This window comes from Vespa mandarinia, chromosome 6, assembly GCF_050613455.1.
Source record: "Vespa mandarinia isolate Hongniang chromosome 6, ASM5061345v1, whole genome shotgun sequence".
Taxonomy (NCBI): domain Eukaryota; kingdom Metazoa; phylum Arthropoda; class Insecta; order Hymenoptera; family Vespidae; genus Vespa; species Vespa mandarinia.
The window spans coordinates 1,352,687-1,363,885 of NC_140815.1; the positions used below are offsets into that span (position 1 = coordinate 1,352,687).

The window sequence follows — 11,199 nt, forward strand, 5'->3', positions numbered from 1 at the left end:
AGGAAAAAAAAGGATTAAAAACCAATTCGATACGTTGATTTTGTGTTTCACGACAAAGTTATGTTTTACGAACTTTGTAAAAATCAAAATAAAGAAAAAAAGAAAAAAAAAGAAAAACGCTTCGAGCGAATTCGAATGCGAATAAAAAGTCTATCGTCGTATGGCGACGTAAGGGCGCATGTCCACGAAAGGACAGTAAGTATCAAGAGTCGATGAGGGACGCCTCGCTTCTCTAAGCCTGCCTTTCTCTTTAGCGTCGAGCAGTGGTTCAGTTTTCACGGCAACTTCATCCAGGAACCATACACAGAATGTCTTGAAGAAACGCGAGTTGAAACGTAACGTGCGTATAGTGACTCGTATATTTTCGTCTTCTCTCTTCTCTCTCTTTCTATCTTCTATATACATACATACATACATACATACATACATACATACATACATACATACATACATCATATATACATACATACATACGTATGTTCATCGTTCGTATGCGAAAAAGACGATAAAGAAAAAAAAGAAAAAGAAAATAAAGAAAAAACGAACATGTGACATGTGACTTTGAAATATTGCATCTTTTATGTGCATAGTGTCAACGCAAACTAGTTTTATTAAGTTCGTGAATTAAATTCGATCGTCAATAGTGCAATTCGATTCAATCGATTAAAGAAAATTTTCTCTGACAGCGAGGAAAAAAAGAAAGAGAAAGGAAAAAAAAGAGAAACAGATAGAGAAAAAGAGAAAGAGAGAGAGAGAAAGAAAGGCAATGGGCTTGGCAACGTCATGGTGAATTCATTCGAATTAGATCGATCGTTTACGCCTGACTTTTACAGAAACATACTCGTCGGGGTCGTTGCATTTGACAGGTACTACACACGTGCTCTTGAGATAAGCGATCGTTCCACGTGCCTTTAGAGCGCTTCATCCGTTCAGTTCACCACGCTGTCTCAACGGTGACACCGATGCGTGGATGAAACATGTACTTACTTTCTTACTTTATCTAGTTTCGTCTCTCAAATCTTTAACGATAATTTTTCCTCTAAATTTTGTCTTTCTTTAAATTCGAAGAAACGAAAAAAAAAAAAAGGTAAAGAAAACAGAAAACGAAAGGAAAAAAAGAATAAAAAAAAAACAAAACATTAATTTAATATTCGATGCATATTTAAAGAAGAAAGATATTTCTCTCCTTGTCACCTTGAAACCGATACTACGTCCGTTAGATAAAGTATTTTTATCGAGCGACCGGCAAGGACAACCGGTGAAATGAAAATATCCTTGGGAATGATTTTGTTAACTTCTTTGATGAAAAGAAAAGAACCTTAAAACGATCTTTCTTTCTTTCTTTCTTTCTTTCTTTCTTTCTTTCTTTCTTTCTTTCTTTCTTTCTTTCTTTCTTCCTTCCTTTCTCTTTCTTTTCCTTTCTATTCTTTTCTTTACTTCGAATATTTCTTCGACGATTATTTCACGGAAATATATCGTTTACGTAAGTACCTGCTCTTTCTTTTTTTTTCTCATCCAACATGACAACGATGACAAAAATAATAATATCGATGATTAGAAATCGTAGGAAAGTAGAACGTGGAATAAGATTTTTCTTCTTATAATCGTCTGTAGGTTTCTTGAACATCGAAAGTAGAAAGATGTGAATTCCCACGAACCATTGAGCTAACTTTGAATCGTCATTTACTCGATTTTATTCTCGAACGTTACTTTCTCACCGTTAAGATCGATTACGAACATATTTTCTCTCTGCTAATAGGTGTTTCGAGATATCTGAATTTGGTTCTGTTCAGGAGCTGCCACGGAACGCATTTATTTTCAGTAACAAGATCCGCATGAAAATTTACGAATCCCGTTTTCATTACGTCAATAACATCGATTAATACATTATTTCTTTCTTTTTTTTTTTTTCTTCAATACTAGACACGAAGTTATCGCGGAACGGGTCCGATCCGGTCCATTGCTTGTTTTCAACGAAGACCAACCGAGGTCGATTCAAACAAGTGAAAGGATATCTGTTATTCCAACAGATGTTATTATAATATGTTTATCGTAAACTTGAATGGTAACGTAAAAATATAATTTGGTTCTGTACTTAACCCAAATTCTTGAAATTTTTATAATTTAATAATAAATTAATATCATTGGAAAGTAATAAAATCGATTTATTCGTTATAAAAAACATATCAAAGATATCTGAAAAATGTATATTTATTCTGTATATCAGCTAATTAGTTTTTATTATTCTACCCATCACGATGATTATAGTATCCGTAGCTACGTATACTACGTTGTGAGAGTTGCACTTACTAACCGTAAAACTAGATCACCGTGCCTTTCTTTTCGCCTTCTTACACGGTTATTTACTGGATGCACAATAAAGTATGTTGTTGGATTTACCAGGTCAGTGATTCCTTCGATTACTTTAATTATACGCTACTATTGTTATTCATCAAAACAACGCCGTGCCCTATCATTAGAATGATGTTATTCTGGTTCTAATGATTCAAATGTTTGACCGTTCGAACGAGCTTACATTTTCTTTTTTCAATGTTAACCATTTCAATTGGTTCGAAAGAACTCGTATTTCTTGATATTTTAATAAACATTCCTATAACCTTGAAGAGAAAAAAAAAAGAGAAAAGAAACAGGGCGATGAATTTAAAACGATCTTTGCCCGTTCATTGTAAAAGAAAAAAATATATTTTCTCTAATCATCATAAGCCCACGCACTTTTCTAATGTGGCATCTATCCTTATCTCGATCTCAAACGTATTTATGTATATATCTACATACGTACTACTTTGCTAACGGTTCATTTTCTATGGAAATTTACGCGCGGTTACGCACCTGGCTCATCTCGCTTAGTATTTACAGTTATATAGAAAGAAAAAGAAAGAGAACGCCGATGAAATAGTTTGATTTGACGCAAGCAACAACACTCGAAAGAATATTTCGTTTGAACCTTGACCGAAACTTGCTCGAACATTACGAGTTTTCATCTTTTCGCATCATGTCAAATATTTCATCCTCTCATCTCGTGCGAAAGATTTAAAATCTAATTGTAAGCACTTCTTCTTCTACCTTCTCACATTTAACAAAGTCCATTTTATCGCGATAAACATATCTTTTATTTTTCTTTTTTTTTTAATTTGTTTCTTCTTGCAAAGATTATGATCGATCTCTCACGCATCCCTTATAATTTCTGACATAAGAATCACAAGTATGATGAAGATAGATAATCTGAAAATAATCATCTATTTTCTATTGCACTCGAGGACGTTGATCTCTCGATCATTTTTCTATCTCTTTTTTTATTCTTTTATCTCTTTTTTTTCAATCCAAATGTCAGATAGTAATATATGTAGATCTATCCACCTACCTATACGAATTAATTAACTTCATAAGTTAAAAAGGACGAGCAAAAGTTACTTCTACGCCCACAATATTCTCATCTTTTATTAAAGAAAAATAAAGTGAATTAATATCGCTTAGAGACGTCTCCTTTTGGATGAGAAAAAAGAAAGAAAAAAAAAAAAAAAAAAAAAAGAAAAGTGGAAAATAAAAGGACACTTCGAGGACATTTTTAGGCTATCATCGATAAATCATCGGTTAGTCACCTCTTGTTCGTGTGGGATGATAGTATGGAGAATCTGAATATATGATTTCTTTTGTGAGTCATGATGTAAGAATTAATTTTAAACGTTAAAAGTCCCTGAATAGAAAGCTTCAATCGCAGCCATTTATGTTTACGAGGACTTCTCTAAAAATATTTTCTATCGGCTTTCGTTTCAACGAGGTTAAAACTTTTAGAGCTTGACGAAATCACATGACGAACGGCAATTATTAATTAAAAGTTAAATATTCTTAATTATAATAATTATGATAATTTGTATAACGAAGATAAATCGTTATAGAAATGTTGCTGGTCCCTTTTGTACTGGGCTTGGCCCTGCCCATCATGGGCGAATATATTCCACCTGGGCCAAGATTTACGTGTCCTAAGATACCCACTGATATTTACCCTTGTACTTGCGTTCGTGGAAGCGACAGAGGACTATATATTCATTGCGAAAATACGAATTTAGCCAGCTTGAGCCTGGCTTTTGTTAAATTAGGGAACGAAGGTATGCCTATCGAAGAATTGATCCTGTATAAATGCAATATCGGTGAGAATTACTTTTATAATATTCAGGATCTTCTGATTCACATAAATGATTGTTATAATTGAATTCTTTTAATTTTAGGACGTTTCTATGGACCAGCTCTTTATCCATTAGACATTAGAGTCCTAAAATTTATTGATACGCCATTGAGATTAATCGAGGAACACAGTTTTCTCGGAGTGAACAGAACCCTTCAGGAACTTTATTTGATAAACAGTCATCTTGAAAAGTTTCCAAGGGAAGCACTACAAATTCTAGGAAATCTTAGTCTATTAAGTATCATTGGACATCGTATCGTTATTTTACCAGGGAACAGTTTCGCTGAGAGTGCCGCAGCCGCGAAATTAGAAAAATTAGAAATCAGTAACGGTAAGTAATATCATGATTTGAACTTTAACGTTTAACGATCGTTCGATCTCTAATATCGATTATATTACAGGAATTATGTCCTCGTTACCAGTCGAAGCGTTGCAACCTTTAAAAAAAATGAAAACTCTCGATCTTCATGATAACAAAATCAAAGATTTAAAAAGAAATCAATTTAAGGGACTCAGGGATACCGAATTCCTTGATTTGTCGAACAATCTTATTGATAAGTTGGACGGCTCTCATCTTGCCGATCTTATCAAATTGGGATGGTGTAATTTTTCTCATAATGCGATCTCAGACTTAAAGAGGTATGTACGTCAAGTTTCAAAGATAAAATAAAACATAAAAATTTGTACTTTCCATCAGCCATCTTTCTTTTTCTTTTTTTCTTTTTTCTATTTTCGTTCTTTGCAGGGGAACTTTTGCAAGAAATTCCGTCTTGAAGGTTCTCAATTTGAGTCACAATAAGATTAGGAAACTTGACTCAAATACGTTTCGTGGCATGCGTTTCCTAAGACGTTTGTTTTTAAGCAACAATCAAATTAATGAAGTAGGCAGAGGTACTTTTGGCTCGATCACAAGAATTGGTACCATCGATTTATCACGGAATTTCATCAAGAAAATCGATTATCAAATGTTTCATCAGTTACAATTTGCTGAGGTTCGTATTTATACAAATACACACGATTATTAACATAAATATATATATTATATTTATGTAAGTTATTAATATATATATATATATATATATATGTATATAATTATATATATAATTATATATATAATTATATACATATATACATATGTATGTATATATATATATATATATATACCGTTTCATGTGCGTGCGATAACATAGTAATGTATATGATTATGCAACGCGGCTTTGCTATCAAAACTCGTCGTAATACCACAGGTTTCTCTCATATATCGGAGCAACTAGTATATTGTCTCCACTTGCGTCTTCGACCACTTTCACTTTTTGATGTATACTAGAGATTGCTATCGGTTGCTATTTAATTATTATTGCACAAAAAACGCATATGAATGTGAGTCATACTTAAACGAATATCGTAATAAAGGAAACGCAAGAGAGCTCGACGGTATAAAATTATAGGATAAGTTTGTTTTCCCTTTTCCTTCTTTTTTTCCTTTCTTTTTTTTTTTTAATTCTTTTTCATTTTACAACATTTTTCATAGCTCATAGATGTCTCCGAGAATTTCGTGACAACCGTGGAGAAATTAGCATTCAAGGATCTTTTCCTGGCGAAAGTGAATCTATCGCACAATGAAATTGCTACAATAGAGCCTGAAGCATTTGAGAACTGCGCCAATATTACCTCGCTCGATCTTAGTCACAACAAACTTGAGAATATTTCGAAATATTCCTTCGACAGTTCAACGTACGCCACCGAACTGCAACTCAGCTACAATCTGTTCACTTCGTTGGGTCAGGTAAATAGAATTGCTTGATTTACGGGATAAACTGATTCCGAGAGAGAGAGAGAGAGAGAGAGAGAGAGAGAGAGAGAAGGAGAGAGGAAGAGGAAGAGGAAGAGATTAATCGACTGTCATGGGAAAAATAGATAAATATATCTATAATATGAAAATCCTACAACAAGTTAAATATGAGTTTTATTTTCAAAGAAACGTTCAAATTTTTCGAAATAGACTATTACGAAAACAACTAATATATTATAATAATGTTGAAAATCACATAATATGAATTATCGTAACATATGGAAATAAGAACTAACGTTATATATAAGATTATTTGACATATGGTGTTTCAGTACGATAGTACAGTCACCTTGCATATATACAATTCGTTAAAATTATTACGGTAAGAAAATGAACAGTAATAGGTAACACGCAAAATGATTGCAGGTACCATTGCACAACATGACTGGACTAAAAATACTCAATGCATCTCACAACTTGATACATTCGGTTCCACGTCAAACGTTTCCGAAGCTCTACGAACTCCATACGATTGATCTGTCTTACAATAATCTTTCGGACATACACAATGGCGTCTTTCAAACGCTCTTTAGTTTACGATTTTTAAATTTCTCTCATAATTCCTTGGAGAAGATAAAACCGTCGACATTCGGTCCATTGCCGACATTACTCGAATTAGATATGAGCTACAATCAACTCAACGACATAGCACGTGGTAGTCTAACCAGATTAGCCAGTTGCAGGTAGCTATCTCTACTTCTTTTTTTTTTTTTCTTTTTTATTCTATATTTAAAATTCATCCAACTTTTCACAGAGAATATTTTGCGAGGTTAATGCTTATGAATTTTTAGAAGCATAACCGTGAAGAACAATCGACTGAGCAAGATATTTCAATTGCCAAATCCGTTGGGTCACTTGGACTTTTCAGAAAATTTACTCGAAGAAATACCAACGTTGGAGGTATGGCCTACGATGAACGCTCTCCTTTCGTTGGATCTTTCGAGGAATCGACTAGGCGATAATCTTCGGCATGGGAGCTTCGAAAACCTGTTGACCTTGAGGACCTTGAACCTGCAAGCGAATAATATATCCATACCACCGTGGGAAGCCTTGAGTACTTTAAGCAGTTTGCAATATCTCTATTTACAGGTCAGTCGCGTTTGAACTTTTAAAATGATTTAAACATTTCTTAATAATAATAAAAGAATATACAATAATTACGATTGTTCGAATTTAATGAAATTTCGATAAATAAAAATATTTTCTAAATCGTGACAAGTTAACAAGACATCTAAAAATCTGTCCTTTATATGTATATATGTATATATATATAGACAATATTTTTTAATAAATATAAATATTTTTTATAGGACAACCATTTGACACAACTTGGCAAAGCGGCATTTGGTCGTCTACCAATCGTATTCGAATTGAATCTCGCTAATAATCAGATTCACAATATAAATAATCGCGCTTTCGAAGGTCTTCTTCAATTATTGACTTTAAATTTGACAAACAATAATATTACTTACATACCAAACGGGGCATTCCAAGGTTTGGTTTCTTTAAGAACGCTCGATCTATCCTATAACAAATTAGAAAGATTGGATAATAAAACTCACGGATTGCTAGACGATTGCCTGTCATTAGAACGGCTCAATCTTAGTCATAATAAAATCTCTTTCATCACGAGAAAAATGTTACCCAATGATCCTTGGATTCCATACAAATTGAAAGAAGTGGATCTCTCGTACAACACAATGCCTGTAGTAACGTTTGAATTGACCATCGGTGGAAAAAAACTTCAATACTTAAATCTAAGTCATAACAATATCAATGAGATACGTCGTTGTAAGTAATCGTTTCAAGTGAATCAATTTAAAAGAAATATTAATTATTAAAATTATTTATTAATTGTTAAAACAAATATCAATTTAAAATAAGTATTCATATTTATACAACGTGAAATTTCATATTATTCGATTTTAGACGTAATCGGCAATCTCACAGCATTACACTCGTTGGATTTATCGTACAATGATATCAATGATATCTCAGAACCAAACGTTTTTGAACCACCGAATAATTTAAGTTACTTATACCTAAGCCATAATCATCTGACGTATTTACCAATGTATAAAATTCTACCAATGCGAAACTTGATGCTTTTGGATTTAGAAATGAATAAAATCGATGTATTCGACGAGAATTTCATGAAGATTATTCAAAATGGCACGAGAATTCATTATTTCGGTAAATTTAATCTATATACACATAGTTTGTTATACACACATCTATTAATGCTCTTTTCAGAATACACAAATCTATAATATTGTTATTCATAATATTTATAGGAAATTTGTTGCATTGCGATTGTCACGTTCGACCTCTAAAAAGATGGTTGAACACATTCAGCAAAATGCCTATGGAATGGTCGAATGTTACATGCAAAAGTCCAAGTTATGTTTCTGAAAAGCTTCTTTCTGAAATCACGGAAGATCTGATGGGGTGTAATACAGAAGAGATATACGAGAACGAACAATTGGATATCACGCCTGATGTGAAGTATCGAAATATCGAGTAGTACGTAAAAAATTTTAGAAAACAATTATCCCAATTTCAAAATTACGATGATTAACTTTCTTTTAATTGGAACCGTAATATATATATATATATATATATATATATATATATATATATAAAAGAAAATAATAAATAATTACACAATAAATAAATGAAAAATAAATAATAAATGACAATAAAGAAAATAAATGATTTGTCACATTGATGTTTCAGTGACAAAGAGGATAAGAGTTGGAAGGCCACGTGGTACGTGACATCGCGAGAAGACATCGGTGATTTTTATGTAGTAGTACGAGAGTCGGGAAGTAGCAAGTCAACGATCGAGAAGGACCTCGTTTACAATGCCAGGTCTTATAAGATTCAGGATTTACCTGTATCGAGGAGCAAGTACGAGCTCTGCGTACTGGCTAGAGATTCCGAAGGAAACGTAAAACATTTCCGAGAATCGCAATGTCAGATTCTGAACGAACAAACTTACGGTAGAACGGCACATCTAAGAAGCAGTTTCTCTCTAATCGCGATCGTTCTCTTTCTTCGTATACTCCTTTGAAACTCGTTTGGAGATAAATTTTTTCGATATACAAATTTAAAGAAATTATTTGTGAAAAAGATATTACATCCTTACGTATTACATACGTAATGTTCTTGACAAACATTAGAGATTTAGTTACATTTGATATGTTTCTTGATCCATATAATTTAGAACGTAGTAATTGCGTAAGTTAAATTAAAAATACACACATACATATTCTCATACATATGTATCTTATTGATTATATGTGAATAGTTATCGTCGAAGGGTAGAATTGTACATATGAAGGATCGTGTACGAATCGAAGGACGTTGAACGTCGGCTATTTATTTTTGTAAAATATATAATTACAATTAAATAATTATACTATCTGGTACACTTGTTATTAGACACTAAGAGAACACCTTTAGTCGAAGTAGAAAAGAGAAGATAGAAGGATTCAAAGGTACCGCCTGAACGAGTCAATAGTATCGAACGCTACAAATCTAACTTTCTCTCTCTCTCTCTCTCTCTCTCTCTCTCTCTCTCTCTCTCTCTTTCGTTATCGCTTCGTTCGCTCCTGTGGTAAAGAAAAAAAAAACAAGAGAGAAAAAGGAAATTACAAGAAGAGTTAGTAATTCATATATATGCTAGTAATGTGCTAGTAATGCATATATATGCACATTAAAACACTGCTATGCTTGGAAGACTGATGTCAATAATTTATAATTGTTAGGAATAAAGTAGAGGCTCAACGAATTAATGAACAATCGGTCTTAATAACTCGTGGTAAGAGAAGGAGGGAGAGAAGAGGACGGAGTTCACGATCAAATCCTACGAAACCTAATTCACGAACCATTTTCAATGATGGAGTCAAATAAGTTTAGTAATAAAAATACTAATAATAATAATAATAATAATAATAATAATAATAATAATAATAATAATAATAATAATAATAATAATAATAATAATAATAATAATAATAATAATAATAATAATAATAATAATAATAATAATAATAACAATAATAATAATAATAACAATAATAATAATAATAATAATAATAATAATAATAATAATAATAATAATAATAATAATAATAATAATAATAATAATAATAATAATAATAATAATAATAATAATAATAATAATAATAATAATAATAATAATAATAATAATAATAATAATAATAATAATAATAATAAAAATAATAATAATACTGGTATTAATAATAATAATAATAATAATAATAATAATAATAATAATAATAATAATAATATAATAAGAACGAACGCAGAAACGAGATGAAAAAATTCTCAAGGAAGTAAGGACGCTTACGTTCGCTCGTTTCTATGTACTAAAAGATCATTTCATTCTTCTCCGAGTTCATAATTAGCATCCTGCTACTCGGTCGGGAGTTGCTCACGTGGAGTAAGAAGGGAAAACCCTTTAATGAGAAAGCGAGTCGGGAGTTCTATGAAACTAAACAAAGATTAAAATCGATGTAGAATACACATAGGTGTATATATATATATATATATATATATATATATATATATGTATATATATATAACACAGTATATATATATATATATATATATATATATATATATACATGCTTCAACGTACCATTGTCATTGTTCTCCATTATTTTTTTCCTCTCGATCACGCGTGCCTCGTTAACGTATAGAAATGAAAAATACACACGGAGTCTAACTTCTTTGGGGCATGTGCAACACAGACGCCGAAGATATTTTTTAAGTTTCAGCGAGACAATGGCTATCGAAGTTTTCTTTGAATTAACGGGAATGTAAATTATTCGTTTACAATATGTATACGATCGATACGTACTCTCTCAGGTAAAGAATAAATGAAAAAAAATATATAAGATCGATCGATTTTTCTAATCGATGTTTTCGTTGCTTCAATAATCGCTAAAGATAAATTTAATTTTTGCTTGAATTTAATGACAAATGATTTTTCCGAAATTTCTAAATTTTCAGGATAAAAATTTTTGAAAATGCAAATAATAGAAAATTCAGACGTTAAAAAATAATATTTTTTATTTGTTTTATCTCATTTTGTTATAATAGTTTCATTAACCGC

At 31.6% G+C, this 11,199-nt stretch overlaps 1 protein-coding gene across 7 annotated transcripts; it reads left to right on the top strand.

Moving 5' to 3' along the window:
* Nucleotides 1-203: 203 nt before the first annotated feature.
* Nucleotides 204-9,462, top strand: conv (insulin like growth factor binding protein acid labile subunit convoluted). 7 transcript variants are annotated; one of them, XM_085657792.1, is made up of 13 exons: nucleotides 225-340; nucleotides 834-979; nucleotides 3,918-4,169; nucleotides 4,248-4,535; nucleotides 4,606-4,843; nucleotides 4,950-5,196; nucleotides 5,736-5,990; nucleotides 6,423-6,739; nucleotides 6,848-7,145; nucleotides 7,367-7,847; nucleotides 7,986-8,249; nucleotides 8,351-8,579; nucleotides 8,793-9,461. In XM_085657792.1, exons 3-13 carry the CDS (start codon nucleotides 3,920-3,922, stop codon nucleotides 9,127-9,129), a joined length of 3,204 nt encoding a protein of 1,067 aa, XP_085513918.1. In that variant the 5' UTR covers nucleotides 225-340; nucleotides 834-979; nucleotides 3,918-3,919; the 3' UTR covers nucleotides 9,130-9,461. The 7 variants fall into 7 exon arrangements, with proteins under 7 accessions (XP_085513919.1, XP_085513918.1, XP_085513920.1 ...); XM_085657794.1 differs by having other exon boundaries at nucleotides 273-340; nucleotides 834-866; nucleotides 8,793-9,462; XM_085657793.1 differs by lacking the exon at nucleotides 834-979 and having other exon boundaries at nucleotides 204-340.
* The last annotated feature ends 1,737 nt before the right edge of the window (nucleotides 9,463-11,199 follow it).

Excerpts from the sequence above, each read along its gene's own strand:
- conv (XM_085657790.1), top strand. Across the intron at positions 7,848-7,985 it reads TATCAATGAGATACGTCGTT|ACGTAATCGGCAATCTCACA; the intron begins GTAAGTAATCGT and ends ATTCGATTTTAG. Across the intron at positions 8,250-8,350 it reads CACGAGAATTCATTATTTCG|GAAATTTGTTGCATTGCGAT; the intron begins GTAAATTTAATC and ends TAATATTTATAG.